The sequence below is a fragment of the Doryrhamphus excisus genome, chromosome 11 (genome assembly GCF_030265055.1).
Source record: "Doryrhamphus excisus isolate RoL2022-K1 chromosome 11, RoL_Dexc_1.0, whole genome shotgun sequence".
NCBI classification, from domain to species: Eukaryota; Metazoa; Chordata; class Actinopteri; order Syngnathiformes; family Syngnathidae; genus Doryrhamphus; species Doryrhamphus excisus.
Window position 1 is genome coordinate 8,083,475 of NC_080476.1, and position 21,997 is coordinate 8,105,471.

A 21,997-nucleotide genomic window follows, 5' to 3' on the forward strand; every position below is an offset into this window, starting at 1 on the left:
GAGAGAGAAATGGTGTCATCTATGGGCTATATTTTCGAGACTGTGTCTGTATGACATGTCAATACAATAAAAACATTCCTCACCAGCCAACCTCTTCATCCAGGAGGCTTCATCTATACCCAGGTTGTTGACTACAATTTTCATAATGCTGCCAAGTAACTGATTGAGGTGTTCTGATGTGACCGCAGTGCAAAGTTGACCCTCCATGTCAGTGAAGTTCTCAGATCCTCGTTCCCACCAGCGAGGCAGATAGTTACACAGCATAGGCAAAGTGATCTCAATGACATGCGGCATCTCTGTATAGCGGGCCCCTGACTCTGCCAAGTCTCCAATCTCTTTCAGAAGGGAATCCAGCTCTGGTATATCTGGACAAAGCTCTTGGACTTCATTGGGAAGGCCCAAGACTTTCATAGGAGAAGAATAATTTTTAATTCTTTAAAAAATATATATTTTTTACATAAAATATGTGCACCACTTGAGCAAACTCACTAGCTCTTTCTCTGGGGGTCTTGGTAGTGTAGACAGAGAAAGCATTGTATTCATTTAGATAGGGCTCCAAGTAGGCCACTGGCATGGCTGCTGCCAGGTGAGCCAAACACTCTCCCAGAGCTGGTCTCTGTCTGGAAATATCAAGAGTATAATCAGGATCAAACCCTTAAATACATGTAGTCTTGCTGTTTACCTCTCAACATGTGGATTCTTGACGGTCCCAAGGGAGTAGATGCTACACATGATTCGATAGCACGACATCTGCAGGTCATCCACTATGTGCAAGCAGACAGACGTCAGTGATGTGCAGCAATGTTATGTTGAAGGACAAGTGTGAGAACATCTAATATTGATGTCAAAGAACTTACACATGACATCATCTCCAAACTGGTGCTGGGCAATGTGATCAAACAGGGAAGTGAGCACTGGGAGCAAAGCAATGGTTGTGTAGTTGATATTCTGGGATACGCCTTTCACTTGCTATCAGGAAAGGGAAAAAATGCATGTGTATATGTATATACAGTATAAGTACTGTATGATAGGTAGATTAAAGAGCTTTACACTAAAACTTGACTCACAAAATGTGAAACTGTTTGGATGCAATTTATTCCTATATAACTTTGAATACATTCCAAATAAACCAACAAACTAAAACTATCACAGTCTAGAAACCAAGTCATATGTAAACGGTAAACCACCTGCAACCCGAGGACCACCATATGTGCATCCAGTACCTGATTGCCTTTTGATACTTTGCCCAGTTTAAGGTTCTCCACCATCTTCTCTATATCATCAGCAGCACTCTCAAAGAATGATCGCAAGCCAGCTTTAACTATCTCTGGCCCCGACTTCATAACAGTTCTAAACACAAAGAAAGAATGTTTAAAAGAAAACACAGAAATTGTATTGAATGCATGTAGCAGTATTGAAATACACAGTACTAAACCTTGCATCCAACGATCGGGCCAGAATGTGAAGACAATTGACAATGGCCGGTGCATCCGTTCCTGCACATAGAAGTATAATTCCACATGAAGAAATTTTACAGCATCATTTCAGGTTTGTGGAGGGGAATCCGCTTACCAAAGAGAGAAACTCTGTGTCTCACCAGAGCAGACATTTTACAGAAGATACTAACAGATAGAAGAAAAGGAAGACAGGAAACGAATGAAAGGGAAACGAAAGAAGATACATAAACAGCAAAAGTTGATGAAATGTTAAAGAGTGGAAATGTAAAGAATGCATAACGTGCATTATAAGAGAGACCTCACCTTGCAATCATCTCTTTCTCCTTATTGGACGAATGGCCACCACTACCCAGGACTTTGGCAGGAGTGGACAAGAAGTAGAGGCAGTGATTTTTGAAATACTGGTTAATCAGCGGCATCAGGATCTGAAAGAGTTGATCTCGCACACTTAGTACAGCGAGTGGCTCAAGACAGGTTTAGGTTCACAGTATACATTAGTCACTAGACATTAGTCACACCTTTGCAAAGAACTTGATTTCCTGTTCATGAGGAGACTTTTCTACGCGTCCACTGCTTACTACAGCCTCTGGAATGCACATTGTAAAGAAACAGTCAAAGAAATGACTTCTCTTACTCCATGACCACTGCACTGCACGGAAGACAAGCTATTGAAAATATTTGTCCCTCAGTACCGAGATGAGCAATAAACTCCTGGGCGATTTCCATCCATTTCAGCAGCTTCTGCAGAAAGCCGTAAGCAAATCTTTTCTCGATGGAAGAAATGTCAGACTCCATGTCTTTCAAGCCCCTGATAAAAAAATAAAGCATATTTACAGTATGAAGACATTTGAAAAAACAGGAATCCAATATTTTTATTTCTAGACAGCCACTATACATCTCAACCATACTTGACATATAATAATGTGGCAGCGCTAATGTAACATCATGTAAATGTCCCTCCGCCTGAATTACCATATTTTTGCCCCCCCAAAAAGTCTTCCAATAATCCTTGGTCGTTCCAGACCGAATCATGATAAGCACATTTTCGTGAAGTTGGATTCCATTGCAGATATTTTGCGAGGGAAAAATAAATTATTTTGATGAACAATATGCAAGCAAACAGAAAATATACACATACAGTATATACAGTATGCTCTGTTAAATCCTTTGTTCTGTGTACATGTACTGTTACCTTGTGACTGCATATCCATTTAGCTGCAGGAACTTGAGCAGCTCATAGGCCTTCTCCCTGTCTCGTGCCTTTTCTTTTGCAGTCAGAGTGTCATATGGAACCAGAAGAGGATGTGTCCCACCACCTGCATTGAATAGAATCAACACCCTTTAAGATCGCTAAACAAAGTCTATTAATAGGCAGCACCTTATTCTGATAAATACCTTACCTTTGGCTTGAAGCTCCAGCTTCTTCTTCCTACCCCATGTATTATGATAATTTTCTGCCAGCTGTTCAGCCATAGACTGGACAGAACAAACATAAATGTTGATAGTATGGAATGAATTAGACGCTCAAAATGTTACGTTAATTGGCGACTCTTAAGTACCAATATGTAGAATGTGAGGGTGAATGTGATTGGTTGTCTGTATGCCTCTTGCCCAAAGTCAGCTGGGATAGGCTCCAGCATACCCCTGTGAGCCTCATGAGGGTAAGCGGCATATACAATGGATGGATGGAAGCCTAAAATACCTGTAAGTCTCTTGAGAGAGCCATGTGTGTGATGTCAATAGGCTGTGGACTGTAACCGTGGCTTGGGTCGTAGGTTGCCTTGAAGGAGATAATTGTCACATATTATCACCCTATAGCACATCTATAGTGATGTAAATAAAGCATCCTACTGCTGTGCACCTGAGCTGTCTGTGAGATTTTCCGCGATGCCGCCTTTTTCTTTTCTGATTCTTCTTCCTCTCTGGCCTTGTCTATGGTCCACTCCCATGCCAGCATGGCCTTGATGGACTCTTTGATAGGCCAGCGGTAGATCTCTTTGTCCTGTAAGCAACGGCATCAGTGCTGTCAGAGGCACAGACAAATGAAATAAATATACATGCACACATACCTTCTCTGAGAATGTCTTGTATGGTCTAAGCATGGGGTGAGTTTTTGCATTTTCATCCAGGACTTCACCGTATGACCAATTATTCTGGATCTGGAACATGGAGGCAGAATTTTTGATTCAACTCTTATATTGGCTTTAATTAAATTGCATTAATTTACCTAACCAAAACATACTTTTGTAAATGTGCTAAATAATCATTTACCTTTTCAAAAGCCCATTTATCATGAGTATATTCAGCGTATTTGTTGATAAACGCATCCAGTCTTTCTGGGATGATGGTGCTGTTTGAGACAGATTTTTTTTTATTGAATAGGTTAACTTGAAAGTTATATCAAGAGAATTAAAAACAAAAGAAAAGTGAAAAAAAATCTGCTCACTTTGTGGTCTCGACAGGTTTCGGATCAAAGTTGCCCTCTGCATCCACTGATGCCTTCTTTTCTGTTTTGGAAGAATAGCTGGCATCTACGTAGTCCGGAGGAATGGCGCCGGCGATGGCACAAATGCATGGCATAGAGATTTTGAAAATCTCAGCATCAAATTTCTGGAAATCACAAACAAAAAAAACAATGTTACTCTGCACACAGTCTAACATTAGCAATTCTTTCATCTTATTCTTTCATTACCTTGTGTGCAAGGGACTCAAAGATGCCCCAGAACAGTTTGCGGGTCAGGTGCAGCTCTTCCTCTGATGCAACACCAAAGTTGGCCCAACCATTGGGGAGGCAGTAATATTTCCAGCAACGCTCATAGTGGTTGGTCAACAGCTGTAGGACACAGGAAAATACAAATCGCAGTTCCATTACAAATGTGAATGCTGGGTGATGCTGAAAAAATACATGAAGGACAACCTTGTAAATGCTATTACCTTCCCTTCTGGATAAAGTAAAAAAAATAGCATACCCATTCAAAATGAGACAAATATTTAGTTCTCTCTCATTTAGATTTATTTGGGATCATTAACATCACCATGTCAAATTCTATTTATATTTTTTCTAGAAGATTTCTTTAAAGATTGACTTACTTTCAGTGGCATTTTGGCATACTCATTGAGAATGGGCACATCAAACACCAACCGTCGGAGCAGATGCTGAAGCATAGATGGGCGTAGATGCCTGCAGCGAAGATAACCACATATAAACATCAGGAAATCAAAAATATGAAATGCCTTCATAAGTTTTCTCACTTGCACAAAGCCATAAGGCACTCCTCAATGATGTCCCGTTGGGCCTTTGTAAATGCTCGTCCACGAGAAAGCCGGTAGATTGTGTGCAACATGGAGTCAATCATGATAGCTCGGTGATCACTGCCAGCAAAGAGTGGGGCACACTTGGTGATGAGTGGCAGCACAGCAGAGCACAGGTAACGGTTCAGAGCGAGGGCCATCTCGGTGGTGCTGAAGGCAGCCTAGTGGGCCGAAAACACAACAGTAAAAAAATAATATGCAACTGTGAAAAACACATCAGCGTTGTCTGTAAAACCTTACTGTGTCAAGAGAGGCAGCAGCCCTCATGTCGGGGAGAAAGCCCACCTCCAGCACATGGAGGAGGAAATCCTGATTATCAATACCATACACTCTGTCCAGGAACAGAACCATCGGAGCTTTGTGATCTGGCACAAAACTGGCTGACATCTTTGGTTCGATGATGCTGTTGTCTAAAGAAGACATAAAAAGCACACATTACATGGACACATTTAGCAATAGGCATCAGTCAGCCACTGTAAGCCTGCTTTTAGGGGTAATAAAAGTTATTTCATTGAATATAGGGATATGATCTGAAAGATGGGATCACTTTGTCAAAAGATCAAAGCCAAAAAAGAAGTATTATTATATTATATTATTATTACCTGCTTAATATTGTACATTACAGTATACTCACATACTATCCAAATATGCTGGATAAAGGTACAAGTGAGCCGTCACTGTTTACCTTTTCCAAAAGAAGGAATCTGAACAGGAAGGCTAATGACTCCCACCAAATCCTCAATAGGAACCAGAGACCTTAGGATAGCTCGAATCCTCAGGGCCTCGCCTTTTCCAGCCTGGATCAACTGCAAGAGATAATATCTTCAGTCCCTCAGTAAAATTTCCGTTCTGTCTTACCTGTCTGAGAACTCAAGTAAGCCACTTACGTGCATCTCGGGGGCACAACGCCCCAGCAAGTCAATAAGGGCCGAGTAGAATGACATGATGGCGTTTCCAAGGTGCACCCTGTTTTCTTCATGTTGCTCCTCCCCTCCAAACCTACAAATAAAAGACTACGGCTTAACAGGTGATCATGGAATATTCATTCAATAGATGAATCTTACATGGGAAAGCGTCTGTCTTTCTTCACACTTGGACCGTCTCTTGCAGGATCCTCTGATATTTTGATGGCTTCTTCAATGGCAGCCAAAAGACCATTACCACCTTCCCCTCTCAGGGCTGGACCGAAGCATTCAGGCCTCCGGATAAGGAGGCGCACCACGACGTTGGCATTCTCTTCTACGCTCTCTCCTGGGGAACATAAATTTGTGTTAGATACAAAAATATTAAATTCTAGAGTAAATTACAAAACGGACCATTGACAAATACAGCAAAACGCAGAAAATCAAGGTATTTCTCTCCTCCACATGGATTCCAGCCGATGTCTGGGTAGCCTTTTGAAAGCAGCATCGGACAGCTCTGAAGTCCACATCCAGCTAAATACTTCACCACCTGGAAATACATCATTCCACTTTGCAACACTTTGCAACATCTATTGTAAATATCGGTTTCCTTTTACCATTTCTAGATCTTGTTCTTGTAGAGCCAACGCCAGTTCATTGTTGTCAATACATGAGGCTGCAGCCACATCCAAAGGGGTGGAGCCTCGCATTCCTACAGAACATCATATAATATCCAGCTTCACACACATCCTGTCTTAAAAGCAATCATCAAGATCCATAGCTGCATCATGGGAAATACAATCACCCAGGCCGATGCCGCTGTTCTGCAGCAGATAGCTGAGATGATCAAACATAGAGCGCTGGTTCTGACGACTGATACGACAGAAATAGCACAGAAAGCGACAACAGTTTGTCACCACACGGGGAAACCTGATCTCCTGTGGGAAGAAAAGTATTGTTTATTTGGAACATGCAATATATTTGGATTTATCTATACAAATGTATGTACCTTTGAGTCCCCCCCTCCTAGTACATTAACCATGACCTCCATGACAGTTTCATGCATGCCCAGAGCTCTCATCAAGTTCGGGTGCTGATAGAAAACTTTGTTGCTCATAATATTCCTAAGAGGGGAAAGTTCATGGAGAAATTGAGTGAAGTGATTTGACATGGTAAAAACATGGTAAAAACATATGAAAAAAATATCAACCCAATGCTTTGAATCATGAGCCTCTCCTCCTCTGGACCCATCTGGACTATAAGAAGGGAGCGGATCTGGCCCAAGCACTCCAACAGATCCATAGTGTCCTGGATCGAGACTGCATTTATGGTGTAGGCCTTAGGGAGGGCACGGATGAGTTCCCCCAGTCCATCATACTGCCTGTGGAGGAGGCTGAACATCATACGAACAAGCTCTGGGTTCTGGATAAAGGACTCCTGGGCCCAGTGGATCATAGTATGGGAAATCAGCTCCTGAAGGGTGGCTGAGGAGTAAAGGGTACAATGTGTGAAACAATAATGCTGTTGAATAATTATCGCTTCGATAACTCATATGGGCGTGTTTGCAGTAGCATAAAAAGGCAGGCTCACTTGGTTTTTTATCTTCCTCGGGTTCAGGCTCCTCTTCAACTTTCTTCTGGCGGATTTTTTTCACCCTTTCCAGTAAACGGAACAGTCGTCCACGTAGAGAATAATCTATCACCTCCTCTTGCTCCTCCTCCTCAATATGGACACCTGAATAAGAATATACTTTGACACCAGATCTTTAAAGTGTCCCTTTCAAATGCTACTGTCTGTAACACAACTGACCACAATGTTCGAGTAGAGCATTGTGAAAGGCTTGCAGAGCTTCACGGACTTCTTCTGGAACTGGGCAGTCTTCATCTTCTGCACAGTTCTTGAAGTTCATGAGCATGTTGACCTATAAATTTAAAAGCAAATGTAGCTCTAATTTCAGTTCTAAAAAAAACGAGGAAGAGAGTGTCTACCTGTTCTTGTGGTGGGGATCGGAATTCACGGGTCTTGCGTGCGGTCTCGGCAGCACTCATTGTGAAAGCCAACATCAACTCATTGTACCGTTGCCTCTGGTTGGACTGTATCTGGCTGACTAGTTTGTCGGAAAAGGCTATGATGGCTTCTACCCTGTGGCGGAGCTCGCAGTCACAGAAATACTGCAGCAGAGTACACATCTGAAGGAGAAAAGTTAGTAATAGTATTATCATTATTGCATTGCATGGCTTTTTGTAGATAAACAACACAGCATACCTGTAATTTGACAGACTCAGGTAGCTTCATTTGGAACAGTCCTTGCTCGAAATGTTCCTCTTTAGCCTCACCGCTCATCTCACCAGGTTTGATGTCTTTCTCTGTCTCGTCTGCTCCTTTCTCCCCATTCACTGGCTCTGTCTCATCTACCATTTCTTCATGTGGCAAAATGGGTTCCGCCTCCTCCAATTCTTCTTCCTCTTCCTCCAACTCTTCCTCCTGCTCTTCCCCAAGTCCATCATCTTCAAACTCCTCCTCCCCTTCCTCTTCCAGTACATCTTCTTGCGCTTCATCTTTGTCTAGCTGCGCTTTTAGAGTCACTTTAGGTTCCTTCTCTTCCTTGACTTTAACAATCTCTTCAACAGGCTCCTCTGTCTTCTTACCACCAAAGACTGTTGGCTCAATCATCTCCAGGATGTGAGTGACATCTTCATCGTCAAACACACCCATGATAAGGAGGGTACTGATGAGCTTCAGGATTGGCACAAAATGGAACTCAACACTACCCCCGACAGGATCTCTCATGGCTTGGCCTCCATCTTGCACAGCTTCTATAAGCATGTTTAACGCTTTAGTCTTGAGTACCTGCAAATAAAAAAAATATATTAGTGAGGTTATTCTAGCCTGTATTCTATATGTTGTAGTTCACCTGCAAAGGAACTACAGGACTCAGTGTGTAGATGTCTGGATCTGTTCCGACAAACCCAATGGAGGAAAAATGGAGCTTGGGACGCAGGCATGTGGTGAGACCAACACCCGGTAAAGCATGCGACTTGTCAGAATACAAAGTGATGCTACGTGTCTCGTCTGACATTGGAACTATGAATTCCTTATTGGTTCCCAACCGGTTCCTCTTTGCGGACTCAAGGTGCATGCTGATAAGCAGGTCATAAAAGCCACTCCTCATTGGTCCGGGAAGGTAGGTGTTCTCTATGGCGTAGAAGAGCTGGGATTCATCCACGTGGCTACACAGAGCATGAGCCACACGGTTGTTGCCCAGAGCACAGACTGAACCATACAGCTTCAGAGTGTGATAGTGAAACTTCAGCAAGTCCATTCGTTCGGATAGCTCTAGAATGTCAATGCACCTGGAAGACACGACAAGGTTAGATTTGCCTGAAAAACAGCAACAAAGTGTGACTGCAGTGTCTGCAAAATGTATGCCTTTTATATTTACAGTCAAACCTTGGTTTCCGCGTGCCCCAGTTTTTGTTTTTAGCTCCAAATTTTGCCAAACACTGCCTCGTTATCATATAATTATGCATGTAACAAACGAGTTTGTTTGCCATGTACAGTATCATTCACTGTCTGTGAGTTTGACCACTAATTAAATAGTGTGACTACTAAATAAATCACCATGGGGCCAAGGAAAGTCGCTCCTCTACTCCCTCTCCAGTCCTCTTCACCAACAAGAGTCCTCAATAAAAATAAAATTGATCTTAAACATTACAATTGTTTATTTAATTTGTTATTTATAATTATTTTGGATTGTTTTCTGCATGTAAAACTAAAAATATTCTCTATATTAAATTATTATTATTTTCTATACAGTACATATTATTATTCTCTGTATCTCTTTACATTATTTCCTGTTTTTACTGTATTTTTACATGTATAAGTTAAAACAGGTGTCCCATGTTTGAAACAGTTATTGCATTGGCACTCACTCGATGTGCAGGTGTAATGAAGTGCACTGACACTGACCTGTTCTCTTCTGGAATATGGAGGGCCATCATGGTGAGCGGCTCCTGGCACTGAACAAGCCATCCCAGTCTTTCACTAATGCGTCCTGTCTCTGGAGCCAAGAAGTGGTTGGGCATGCGGCTCCAGATGACCGGGGTTAACATTTGGACGTCCAACCTGGGAGGGCACTGGGGCACTGGGTTCTTGCGTTCACTCCTGAACATGGCCGCGGAGATCGGCATAATGTTCTGTCAAGTGCACAGTTGAAAATAGTTACCAGTGTGTTATTCGGAAGATTTTATGGCTGTGACTGGAGCTGACCTTGAGTTTGCCAAGCTCAAACTGGATCATATTCTGACTAGAAGGCAGGACAAAGACAGCTGGAAACAGTTTTGTATTGGGCTCCACCTGAAAGACACAATAATGTTGCATTAAACAACAATAACTTTACACAAAACTGTGGGTCATATACTGCAAAATGTTATTGAACCTGGTAGAATGTGTTGATCTCTTTTCCATTCGCAGTAAAGGTCATGAGTCCTGTGTCCAAATCGATGAGGCAGCCAATCACAAAGTCTTCCTGGCTCACTCGGGTTTGCTGGGAGCTGCTGAATTCACCTCCGCATACCATGTAGCAGTTACTGCGTTTTATACTGTGACAACGATAATTCAGTGAGCGCAGGTTTATCAGTCATAAACAATATCCTTTTATAGTTTTACCTGTCATGAATGTTGCCTTTATCATCACCTACGGTGACCGTTACATTCCTCACTTTGCTGAGGTCAAAATGTGGATCGTACTGGTGATAGTCAGGTGTGATCCAGCCCACCCACACCCCACTTGGCTCCTGGCCCGCAAACACTCGTACAGAATAGTAGTACTGGTAAGGGAAGTAGTTTCATATAAATTAGGGGATCTACATTTGCACACTGGCTATGGATTATACATGATTCTAAAAATGACCTAATACCGTGGTGGTGTTGAGGATTATGTCCATGTCATCCCTGTCATCTGGCACTACGTCTTCCACCAAGCGGGGCATGGTGGGAACAACAGGTGGTGGAGTTATTAATGCAGCCTTCTTGGCCTTGAAAAGGAATCTGTAATAAAGAGTAAGAGCAATGACTCCATATGACAAAAGATGGAGTCCTCGAGTCTCCTCACAACTAGACAAACCCTTTTTTCTTGCTTTTCTCAGTGGAAGCATCCTTCTCGTTTTCGCCGTTCTTGAGGGCAGGTATCTCCTTAGGCACAGAGGGTTCTTTCTTCTCTTCCTCCTGTTCTTTGCGGGTGGCTGACTTCTTGAGTATTTCAAAGTCAGAGTCTGGATCCACCTCTACCACCTCATCCTCAGGGATAGTGAGGGCACGAGTGAGGAGGGTGGTCCCTGCAGGGACTTTGAAAGTCTCGTGGAACTCCACTGGCATGCTGAGCCTGAAGAACAGCAAATCTGTGTTGGCATTCTGGGATCCAAATGTCTTGTGGGTCACCTTGAGACAGGGGGCAGTTTCCACTGTTCCGTCAACACGAGACACCTAGAATGCATACACGGCAGCAATTACTGACATGATGAATGATGCTCAAAAATAACAAAAGTACAGTAACTGATGAAGACAACACATTACCTCAATGTGAGGGTGTTCAGTTGGTACAGTAATGTACTGAGGAAGGCTCTTGCTGAACCACATTGTGATGTCTCTTTTCATGTTGATGGCAAAGGGTTCGAATCCCTCCTGGAGACCGCAGATGGTAAAGTAACGGAGGCTGCTGACATTCTGACCCAAGTTGATGCGGCCCACCTGGGACAAGCCCAGACTGCATACAGGTATGAAGCCTAGAGATATTATTGCACCAGGTAAGAGCATTAGAAACATGTGTTCAGACACCATATGGACAATAAAACAGACCTCTTAATAAATTAAATCAGGGGTTGGATTTCATCCTTTAGTTCTACTAGAATTTAAAATGTAAGATGTTCTTGGCTTGCAAAGAGCCCTAATCCCAACTGAGACAAACATAACCATTCTTCCATTTGTACTACCTGTTAGCGAAATGGTAATGTCCATATGTACAGTTACTTTACGTACCCTCTCCGATCTCAATGTCCTTAAAGGCCATCTCTGAGCCCGAGTCACTGATCAACATCTCTCCATTGAGTGTGAACATGATGTTCATCTCTGTTAGGTCAATCATGCAACCCACCACGTCGCCAGATTGCCACTGACGACCAAATGACTCATTTCCCACGTGCCATCGTTGTGCCTGGATGGAAAAAATGTTTATGTAGATTTTCACACTCCGGTCCTTCACAAAAATGCAAACTCTTACTCGCTCTCACCTTGAAACCGTTGAAGACATAGGCCCACTCATCTGCACCAAGTTCAGTGTCAGCTCGAACGCTGGGTCGGGCCCAGCCCACTCTCATCTCTCCAACCGTCACAGCCTCAAATTCAAAATACCACTTCCCCTGTGTGACAGCGTAAGACTTCTCTGCTCTGAACACTCTGATCTTATCTCCACGAGAGCTGCCTGCTCCATGTCCACCTGCAGAGACACAAGTGGAGCATAGGTGAACACAAAGTTATATATATTCATGCTGTCCTTTACTAGACGTACTGCTCTCCTGGTCAGGTGGTTCAATGTTGTAGCCATAGCCAATGAGGGTGCGAACCGCTGCACAAACTGTATCTCTGTTAGTCTTTTTGGTCTTCTCATCCAAAAGGTTGTAAGGAACCAGACGAGGATTACGCTTGTTCATGATATCCTATTCAGGAAAGTAGTTGTTAAAACAATGGCAATTTATTTTCATGTCTTCACTGCAGAAGGGTACCTGCACGATACTGTACGTCCAGCCCTGGCGAACTCGATCTCTGGCCCACACATTGTGTCCATTTTCCGCCAGTCTCTCAACGAGAGTGTTCTGATTAGGAGTCAGCTTGACGTGGTTGAGGTCCAGGGGAGCAGGCTTATAGCCGCTACTCTGCATATAACTATAAAAAACAATGTTATGTCAAAAAGGTCATTGGGTGCTTCATTCTGCTTAAGAATGAATCATTTTGACACAAAGTTTCAAAAACACACGTTTTAGGAAGCTTGGTTCTTTTGAGATTCTCCTCTGCTTTCTCATCTCCCATTCCTACATGGCAGCCCAGTGCCAGCAAAGTCCTTTAAAATGGTGTCCACGCCATTAGAGACACAATTATGTGGTTTTCATTTTTCATTCAAACTAAGGCACTGACTTACTTGAGAGTTTCTCCTGACATTGCCAAGTTATAGTTTTTCTCTGGTTCAGGCAGACTCTGGAAGTCAACCAGGCATGGGTGCAGCTTCTTGTTGTCATCCCGAAACTTTATTCAGCCATTCAAAAGGAGAGCACAAGATCTGTTCTAGAGAGTGTTATATTGTAGGTGACTTGAAGGAATAACACTCACTGGTCCGTAGGTCCACCCTTGCTCAATGCGAGTCACTGCCCATAACTCGTGGCTATTCTCGGCTAGCTTCTCTCGAATACGCTCCAAATGGGGAGGAAGTACAATCTGGAAGGCAAACAAAACAAAGAGTCCTTGTGCCATTCTCAGAATGATTCAGATGATGACCTTTTACCTGTATAGTGTCCACAGGGCAGGGAGTGAAGGAAGTGTGTGAGAGGGACTGTGTTGGACCGAGCAGATTACGGACACCATCAAAGTCATGTTTATACTCCTTAATGGGCTCGATCCGCAAACGATCCCTTGGCAACACTGCCTCGTAGCAAGGAGCATAGCCCGGAGGTGGAAGGAACTTAAAATCCCCATGACGGCCGCCAAGAAGGAATCGGATCCTGGCAGTTGGGGAGGATTTTTTTTTTCTCAGTCTCACATGTTAACAACAGTCTACTTATTATATTATTCTATTTTAATTACTTTACGCCTGCAGAGAAGCTGACAACAGGGAAGAAGAGGCCATCCAAGTTGAAGTTCTCAAACATGCCCTGAACAGGATGGCCGTTGATGCGGAACGAAATGCTGGGCACATTCAGGTCCAAACAGCAGCTGACCACATCCTCTGCTGCCAGAATGTGCTGATTAGGCGTGGCGACATGGCGCGGAACACGGCCTGACAACAAAAACAAACATGTATCAAATTGTTAGCAATACAGATAAAATAGTCAATGTATTGTGTGGAGAAACAAGAACGTTCATTTTACCTGACCAGAGGTGAAGCCCATCAAAAGCGTAGGAGTAGAGATCATCCCCGACACCATTGGCCCCCCAGCCCTCGCCTCCACCGGGGTACGGGCTGTATCCCTCCGTCAGAGCCCAGCCCACACGCAGGTGATATGGCTGAGCAGTAAGGAACGGCTCAACGTGATCCACCATCACCTCAAAATACCACTTTTTATACTGAGTGGATCCTTCGCAGGTGCCAAGAAAAATGTTGGGTCTCATGCTAGAAGCAGATTACAAAACAAGTGTTCTTTAGACAACATCTTTATTTCACTTGCACTACACAATCATCCAAACTCACCTGGTGACATAATTGATAATGTTGGTTTGAAGGAGGAGGTCACGGCCGGGAAGTAGATTCTCTGTAATTAGGTTTTGGTTTGACCTCACAGCCACACCGTTGCACACACATAAAGAGCAGAGCACATCGAGAACCTAGACAATAGAAACCCATGAGGATTTTCTGGTGGGTGCTACCTTATACTGTGAAATACATTATATGTTCCAGACCTTGTGATTGCGTCCGTGCTTATCCAGTAAAGAAATGATGGATTTGATGTGATTCTCCTGGATGATATTGAGAACCTCTGGACTCTCAATCAGAACACAGTACAACACTTCCAGGATGCCTATAATAAAAACATTACATCAGAAGTAATATTTCCCTACTTCCATCCAATGAAGAGTGCAATATCTTAAGTGAGCATATTTAAAGATAATAACACAAACAGAGCTTCTGAAATACCTGAAGAGGCCTCCAAACGATCTAATTTACTGACCAGCCAGTCAAGGTTATCGCAGAACAGCGCACAGTTTGATCGATTGCCTCGGATCAGAGAAGCTTCGGGAAGAAAAAGCAGCAAACATGACGTTTAATGCAATCTGAACTGATACATTCAACAAAAATATAAATGCAACACGTCTAGCTCCCATCTTTCATGAGCTGGACTCAAAAATCAAAAGTATTTTCTACATACACAATATTGTAAATTTAGAGTGGCCTTTTTTGGGGCCAGCTAAAGATGCACCTATACATTAATCATGTTGTCTAATCACTATCTTCTTATGCCTACACCCAGTTCTCTTTGGCTCTCAACAAAGGCGGTCGCATCTTTCCCTTTCCTCCCTTATCCCTTATCTTCCCTGCTTTGCTTGCTTCTTATGTCTCGTTTAGTCCCGTCTCATACTTTTATCCACCGCTATATCCACCCCCCACCCTTGGGCGGGCATGACGGCGACCAAGGCTTGCGCCGCTAATTGGCTGCAGACAGCTATGGCTGGCTTTGTGGCGCTAGTCTTGTGTTCATGTTGTGTAAAAAATGTGTTTACTTGTGCAAATGTATGTCAAGGTTTTTTAAGTCCTACACTGTGTTCCCTCATTAGGAATTTAGTTTGGAATTGCATTTTTCCCCTCCCCTCTTCTCTTGTCATTCCCCTTTCTCCCTCTCCTTCATCGCCCAATCATCCTCTCCTGTCATCTTGTCTCACTGCATAGTATGTTGTTTATGTATGGATAGATGATTGCACCATTTTGCTTGGACTTAACATTTGTGAACAATATTTGAGACAGGCAGGCCTTTTCTGTAGTACATTGAAAGAGTTTTAGATCATTGAGTTCAGCTCATGAAAGATGGGAACAAAAACAAAAGTGTTGCATTTAGGAGGGCAGGACAGTCCTACCTAGCAACTCATAGAGTAAATTTACTATCTCCTTCCATGACTCTGCAGCTTCTTCCCCAGCATATTCTGAGAAGTGTGCCGCTGTGTTGTAGACATTGAGACGATCAACGCAGTCCAAAACGAGGGTAATCATCCCCTGTCAAGAACAGCAAACACTTAGAAGAAGTCTTTAAAATGATTGCAAGTGGTAGTAAATTAGATGAACCTCTTCCTGAAAAAGGTTCTGTCTGTTCTTGAGGGAACGGAGCTTGAACTGTTTGTCCTCATGTTCCAGCTCCTCCTCAGGGGGACGGAAGTAAAAAATCAGGTCTTGAAGTGAGAGCACCACCGTGTCCATCGGGAGATTAGGCGGATTTGCAGATTTGTTTTTCCCACTCAGGGCATCTAGACCTCTGGTGACAAACGGAGAACATATTTATAGTATAACAAAACTAATGGACAGTAAGAACATTGTGTGTGAAATTATTAACAGTACTTGATGAACTGGTTGAAGAGGCCTGTTGTACTGTAAATCATCCTCGCGGCTTGGGATTCTTCAGTCTGAGAGCGTGCAACTGTGAGTGCATCATCCATGTGACCTTCTTTATGGAGGATGGCCTATGAGTTGAACAAACGATGATGCTCACAAGCCAGCTATACATACATATGTATGGCCATGATAACAGCAGTCTATTTCCTCTATAATCTGGATTAATTAATTACCTTTCTCTTCAGAGGACCTAAACGGGCAGATTTGGCATCCACAGCTGCATATGTGAGCCAGAGACCAGATGAAGCATGTTGCACAAAACACATGGACTCTCCATACTTAATCTCAGGAATGCCCATCCCTTCCACATCACGCTTCTGAGTGACTTCGATTTTTTCCTGTAGTTTACATGAAGAGTGTTTTCTTTATGTGTTGTTCTTTATGTTTGTTTCCACTTGCTTGCATGTCACTCACCTTGGAAATTCTGAAGCAGAAGGCTGCCATTTTAGAATTGGCTTTCTCACTGTCCACCAATAGCAGCCCCTTTTCTTCATCCAGGAAAAGGTACCTTCCGGTTGTTATGTGACGTATCCTAAATGACTGGCCCCATTTAATGTGACCACCGCTCCACCTGAATTTCCACAAATTAGAAAATGAAAAGACAAACTGCCAATCATTCAAATTGGAAGTTCAGAAAGAAGAAGACTTACGCGATACGCAGTGGCTCAAGTCTCCATAAGGACCGAGCGTGACTGCACACAGCTCCTCCTTCATAATGAGCAACTCTTAAAAACATTAAAAAAAACATGTTTTAAAAATTTTTTATGCCCAATTGGAGTGAGTATTTGAGAGGTTGCCTGCGGTCACCTGCGTTGATCATCTCCTTGGTCAGCTGCTGGGATCGCCAAACACTCATCCATGTGACCATGGAAGAGTCTAAGCACATATCCTCCAGTCAGAAAACCTACAGACGGTGACAGTCACACTGCTAAAGGAGATTTATACATATAACAACATTATAACAACAAGAAGATAAGCAGACCTTCAGCTAGCTCACAACCCGACATCACAGGAGTCATTGTCCACAAGGTTTGCATGAAGGAAGCATCGACCATTAAGTCACCGCTGGCGTAGGACAGATGCTGACATGAAATAAACATTAGGAATTAAAGACACATTGTCAGCAAATGACCAGTGAACGTTCATACAATTAGCATTTACCAAATATCGCTCTGATGAAACACTGACAAGAATCAGATCATCTCCCACTCGGACTTTCTCGCCTTCAGATCTCTGCTTGGAGGCCGGATGGATTGTCCACCAGCAGGCTTCTCCTGCAATTCACAAATGTATAGACATGTTTCTAGCTAGCCTGGTGCTGACTAGAACGAGCAAACAGAATGACTGTATTAGCAATGGCTCCCACTTAAAAGTAAATTGCTACTCAGCACCTAGGGACCTTTATTTACAGTGCCAGCCAACAGAATTATGGCTGGCTCAGGCTTATTTCTTAACTATGAATGCCTTTGCTGTGAATTTGTAATATTGAATCTGCTATACTGTGAGTGCTAAAGTTTGCAGGCACCTGTGGAGTCTTCCTGCAAGCCCACATCAAATGCCAGCTTGTCTGTGAGAGAGCGTGATGTTGTCAAACAGCTCAAGTACTGTGGCAAAAACAAAAAGGATGTCAAAGAAGATAAAATAGTGAAGGGTTACAGACAAACATTTAAACAACATATCTGAGTGTAGGTGTGCTCACCATGCTTGAATGAGTGTGTTTTAAGAGGATGGCATGTCCGTACAAGAGAGTACGATGACCCCCACCTTGTGAAGACTGACATAAGCAGGTAGAAAGGTGGGTCAATTGGTCAATTGTGACCTCTTGGACAGAAAAGTCTGATTAACTTACCCATTTGTCCAAATCCACAGCCTATGGGAGACATGGGAGACAAAAACAGGGGTCGAAAAATGTAAAAGTGAGATCATTTTAAAAGTCTATCTTATTAAGAATAGAGAATGGCTGACCTCATCCACAGAAGTGTTGGACAGCATCTCCTGTAGCGCACGCACAGATAAGGACTGCTCCAGTATGAAGCAGCAGATCGCCAAATCAGGTGGTACATTCTGAAACGTGACAAGTCTTTAGCATATAGCAACAAAGAAATTGGGAAAAAAAAGCACATCACACGACACCTGAGCATTGGAGGTGGTCTCCAGGAAACAGAGACGATTCCCGAATCCTTCACATGAGAGGCAGACTTTGATCTGCTCTTTTAAAATGGAGGCTGTGCATTGCAGAACCACTTGATCATCCTACAACACACAACATGAGTAGAAAGTGAGTACAAATATATTCAGGATGGGCCTTCATGTGCAAATTGCATTTATGTCACACCATTGTCAAAACAATCCGATTAAGGGACATTGACATAGCATTCATTCATTCATTTTCTACCGCTTATCCTCACGAGGGTCGCGGGGGTGCTGGAGCCTATCCCAGCTGTCTTCAAGCAAGAGGCGGGGTACACCCTGGACTGGTCACCAGTCAATCACAGGGCACATATAGACAAACAACCATTCACACTCACATTCATACAATTTGGAGTCACCAATTAACCTAGCATGTTTTTGGAATGTGGAAGGAAACCGGAGTACCCGGAGAAAACCCACACATGCACGGGGAGAACATGCAAACTCCACACAGAGATGGCCGAGGGTGGTATTGAACTTGGGTCTTCTAGCTGTGAGGTCTGCGTGCTAACCACTAGACCGCCGTGCAGCCCATTGACGTAGCATTTAGGCTATTAAATGCTCTGATGTCTTAGAATTACAGGTTAACATTTAATATTGAAAGGACTATTCATTCATTCATTTTCTACCGCTTATCCTCACGAGGGTCGCGGGCATGCTGGAGCCTATCCCAGCTGTCTTCGGGTGAGAGGCGGGGTACACCCTGGACTGGTCCCCAACCAATCACAGGGCACATATAGACAAACAATCATTCTCACTCACATTCATACCTATGGACAATTTTGAGTCACCAATTAACCTAGCATGTTTTTGGAATGTGGCAGGAAACCGGAATACCCAGAGAAAACCCACGCAAGCACGGGGAGAACATGCAAACTCCACACAGAGATGGCCGAGGGTGGAATCGAGCTGTGAGGCCTGCGCACTAACCACTCGTTCGCCATGCAGCCTTGAAAGGGAAAGGATTATTATTTATTGATATCATTGAATGCATTTGACTTACTTACTTACTTACTTAAATTGCTTTTGGCCATAATATTTACAGTATTTTTTACCGTATTGCTGCCATTATTGTGGCCAGCCTGTCTTGCTCTCCGAATCTGGCTGTGCTTCCCCCACCCTGTCACACAAGCTCTCTATTTCAAGCCCCTGCACCTGCTGTTCGCACATCCCCCTTTGGAAAGCACTAGATATTTCAGATTTCATTGGAAAGCGTGTCCCATATTATCCTGATTCAATCAAAATGTAATTAGTTTAGTTGGCTTGCTTGGACTCACACAGACTTACCACAGTGTCTACTGTGTTAAATCATTATGGAACATATACCTAACAATATGAACGATTGAGCTGTTCTTGAGAGGGCGAGGTATTTCTCGTAGAATCCATCTCAAGCTTTTCTAATGTCTTGACTGCACCATCATCAATTATGTATCCATTGAAGTGTGTCAGAGACAAAAGTATAATCTGTCTTTCCATAAATCTCGTACCGACACAAAAATATTTAACCGTGTAAGTACCGCCGTTGTCGTAGGATTTCAACAAAAATTATTCCCCAAAATATGTCTCGATTTTCATACACTATCTTGGTAAACAGTGCGCCTAACAAACTAGCCCGTTTGCCTATGCATCATTCCGCAGAATAGTATACTGGGTAGTGGTTCTTTTAGATTTGGGACACTATAGACAGATTATATCATTTTTAAAGATTTAATCATCTTTAATATGTGTTTTTGTTTTTTTATTGAGTATATGGCACAATAATCCACTCTGAAAAACTTGAGAAACACAATTGGATTCAATAAGGAACTCGGAGCTTCTTACAATAGAATCATATTTAGAATAGTTAGTAGATGTAGAAGGAACTACACTACAGAAAGTTAGCCCGTCAAGTGTGTGTAATGATGACTGTACCTGCTGTTGAAGGTTGTTGTTTTTTGTTTTTTTTACAATAAAGTTCAATTGAGGTCTCATCATCCACTTTTTAGAGTTAGGTTTGACAAAAATGAATCTAAATGAATGATTCTAAAATGAATGAAACTCCTCCTTCTCTATTCCACCAACAATTCTCTCCAAGATAAGTTTTGTGTCTGGAACGGATTATTTGTATTTGATTTTTTTCTCATGGGAACAATTGATTGAGTTTGTATATAGTTCAGTTTTCATCTGAACTTTTGGAATGGATTAATGACAAAAATCCAAGTAACACGGTATATGAGAAGTGACAACCACAGTATACCACTTTGTCACTAAGCAATTATTAAGGAGCCCTATGAGAGCTGCATGGCAAAACACAATGTGCTGACCAGGAGTCAACGATATAATAGATCTGTATAAATGGAAACCTAGAAATGTTGTTGAAATCAGGTCACATCAGAGAATATGGTCAGTGAGTAAATAAATAAATCACCATTTAGCATGATTTAGAACATGATGATAGATGAATGATTTAATTGACATTGCTCATAGAATAATTGACAATAACTATCAGTGTAACAAACATACTGTATATGTCTGCAGTGCTGCTGGTACACCTAATCTACTCAGAGTGCAGGCAAAGCGAATGACAGATGTGCGTGTTAAGTTTCTATGACGTTGTGATTCTAAATTAATGTGTGTACAGCTATGCCAATGCAGGCTGACAGACTGACTGACCTACAGACACAAGGACAGCTGTTATTATGACACCTCTGGGCTAATAACAATTGGGGTATTGCTGCAAAGCATTAACATTAATAAATACATAGTGTTATGAGTACATGTAACATTTTGGAAGGGGTCGGGTGATATCAAATGTGTGTCTCTGATATCCTCAGCGGCCCGATTCCCACAAGGACTGAAGTAAGCAGGTGCTGAAACGGGCCTGGCTTTGAATCTGCTAATCCTCACACAGTATATATAGACCTCAGCAACTGACACACACTTTATGAAGCATTGTTAGCGTGCTTTGGCTCAGGCTGCGTCACAGTGGCAACTGGAACATTCGTCAAAGTTATCTTTTTAATTCAACTGGATTAAATATAAAGTGGGTTTATCGTTTTTGCATGGAAGAGAATGAGATTGTGATGACCTTCATCCATGTTGTTGCGTCTATTCGAAGATTGTACTAAATAAAAGTTGATACAATGTAATTTTCTATAGTAAGTAAAAGCTGTGCACAAAAACTTTTCAATTACTTTCTTTGTGTTATAAAGCTTAAGAGACCATTTCTTCTTGATGATAAACCATAACAATATCAAGTATCCACAGGGATATAAATAGATAACAATGCCTACAAGACCAGCCAACTGTTCTTGTCAATCTAAGTGTCATTAATACAAACACTCAGATGGTTGTCTGTTGTACAATAGAAGCTATATTTTGTATGTTTTTATCCAAGAAGAAGAATACAGCATCACTTACCGTACGCAAGAACTGAATCTCTTCCTCTCCATCTGCACCTTCTGCCATTCTGCTGAGGCATTAAGAGCACCACCTTGATTGAGAGAAATTAGCTTCTTGGTTCTCCTGGTGACTGCAAGGAAAGGGGAAATGTTACTGAAGGGTTTGTGAAGGGCGATGGGGGTCCCGGCCCCTCTTTCTCTCTCTGACTCTTTTATGAGAGCTTGGGGGACTGTCATTCTCCTTCATAACTGCATCATGGAGAGGAGGAGCAACTGGATCAGGCAGCTCTTCAAAAGTTTTTATTTCTTTTCAACTGATTTACAAATGGATGCATTTCAATTGCTTTGAAATGTTTGGGATTTTTATTCAAGTATGGTTAAAAAAAATAAGAT

The 21,997-nt window shown here is 42.5% G+C and overlaps 1 protein-coding gene across 6 annotated transcripts in view; it reads right to left on the bottom strand.

Moving 5' to 3' along the window:
* The window catches only part of LOC131137843 (ryanodine receptor 1-like), a 47,181-nt gene extending 25,401 nt beyond the window's left edge, over positions 1-21,780 (bottom strand). For all 6 annotated transcript variants that reach the window (XM_058086208.1, XM_058086207.1, XM_058086206.1 and 3 more), the window contains exons 1-69: positions 21,624-21,780; positions 18,168-18,287; positions 18,000-18,098; positions 17,884-17,904; positions 17,734-17,808; positions 17,560-17,638; positions 17,196-17,308; positions 17,017-17,116; positions 16,842-16,938; positions 16,685-16,759; positions 16,449-16,605; positions 16,208-16,372; positions 15,981-16,102; positions 15,711-15,897; positions 15,506-15,641; positions 14,571-14,666; positions 14,336-14,454; positions 14,127-14,260; positions 13,807-14,048; positions 13,523-13,715; positions 13,224-13,440; positions 13,052-13,156; positions 12,864-12,967; positions 12,702-12,785; positions 12,451-12,610; positions 12,237-12,384; positions 11,959-12,164; positions 11,708-11,882; positions 11,246-11,454; positions 10,797-11,155; positions 10,591-10,720; positions 10,340-10,500; positions 10,110-10,272; positions 9,941-10,027; positions 9,641-9,867; positions 8,586-9,024; positions 7,937-8,521; positions 7,660-7,860; positions 7,481-7,592; positions 7,262-7,405; positions 6,882-7,155; positions 6,681-6,795; positions 6,477-6,609; positions 6,289-6,383; positions 6,086-6,221; positions 5,834-6,020; positions 5,657-5,768; positions 5,455-5,575; positions 5,010-5,179; positions 4,710-4,930; positions 4,548-4,638; positions 4,150-4,290; positions 3,904-4,067; positions 3,729-3,807; positions 3,527-3,616; positions 3,319-3,459; positions 3,160-3,237; positions 2,858-2,933; positions 2,650-2,773; positions 2,150-2,265; positions 1,976-2,043; positions 1,761-1,882; positions 1,573-1,622; positions 1,436-1,496; positions 1,224-1,350; positions 858-969; positions 683-764; positions 490-620; positions 84-404 (exon numbers count right to left, since the gene is read on the bottom strand). In XM_058086208.1, the coding sequence (XP_057942191.1) occupies positions 84-404; positions 490-620; positions 683-764; positions 858-969; positions 1,224-1,350; positions 1,436-1,496; positions 1,573-1,622; positions 1,761-1,882; positions 1,976-2,043; positions 2,150-2,265; positions 2,650-2,773; positions 2,858-2,933; positions 3,160-3,237; positions 3,319-3,459; positions 3,527-3,616; positions 3,729-3,807; positions 3,904-4,067; positions 4,150-4,290; positions 4,548-4,638; positions 4,710-4,930; positions 5,010-5,179; positions 5,455-5,575; positions 5,657-5,768; positions 5,834-6,020; positions 6,086-6,221; positions 6,289-6,383; positions 6,477-6,609; positions 6,681-6,795; positions 6,882-7,155; positions 7,262-7,405; positions 7,481-7,592; positions 7,660-7,860; positions 7,937-8,521; positions 8,586-9,024; positions 9,641-9,867; positions 9,941-10,027; positions 10,110-10,272; positions 10,340-10,500; positions 10,591-10,720; positions 10,797-11,155; positions 11,246-11,454; positions 11,708-11,882; positions 11,959-12,164; positions 12,237-12,384; positions 12,451-12,610; positions 12,702-12,785; positions 12,864-12,967; positions 13,052-13,156; positions 13,224-13,440; positions 13,523-13,715; positions 13,807-14,048; positions 14,127-14,260; positions 14,336-14,454; positions 14,571-14,666; positions 15,506-15,641; positions 15,711-15,897; positions 15,981-16,102; positions 16,208-16,372; positions 16,449-16,605; positions 16,685-16,759; positions 16,842-16,938; positions 17,017-17,116; positions 17,196-17,308; positions 17,560-17,638; positions 17,734-17,808; positions 17,884-17,904; positions 18,000-18,098; positions 18,168-18,287; positions 21,624-21,671 (10,132 nt within the window). In that variant the 5' untranslated portion in view covers positions 21,672-21,780. The remainder of the gene's footprint in view (positions 1-83; positions 405-489; positions 621-682; positions 765-857; positions 970-1,223; positions 1,351-1,435; positions 1,497-1,572; positions 1,623-1,760; positions 1,883-1,975; positions 2,044-2,149; positions 2,266-2,649; positions 2,774-2,857; positions 2,934-3,159; positions 3,238-3,318; positions 3,460-3,526; positions 3,617-3,728; positions 3,808-3,903; positions 4,068-4,149; positions 4,291-4,547; positions 4,639-4,709; positions 4,931-5,009; positions 5,180-5,454; positions 5,576-5,656; positions 5,769-5,833; positions 6,021-6,085; positions 6,222-6,288; positions 6,384-6,476; positions 6,610-6,680; positions 6,796-6,881; positions 7,156-7,261; positions 7,406-7,480; positions 7,593-7,659; positions 7,861-7,936; positions 8,522-8,585; positions 9,025-9,640; positions 9,868-9,940; positions 10,028-10,109; positions 10,273-10,339; positions 10,501-10,590; positions 10,721-10,796; positions 11,156-11,245; positions 11,455-11,707; positions 11,883-11,958; positions 12,165-12,236; positions 12,385-12,450; positions 12,611-12,701; positions 12,786-12,863; positions 12,968-13,051; positions 13,157-13,223; positions 13,441-13,522; positions 13,716-13,806; positions 14,049-14,126; positions 14,261-14,335; positions 14,455-14,570; positions 14,667-15,505; positions 15,642-15,710; positions 15,898-15,980; positions 16,103-16,207; positions 16,373-16,448; positions 16,606-16,684; positions 16,760-16,841; positions 16,939-17,016; positions 17,117-17,195; positions 17,309-17,559; positions 17,639-17,733; positions 17,809-17,883; positions 17,905-17,999; positions 18,099-18,167; positions 18,288-21,623) is intronic.
* Positions 21,781-21,997: the final 217 nt, after the last annotated feature.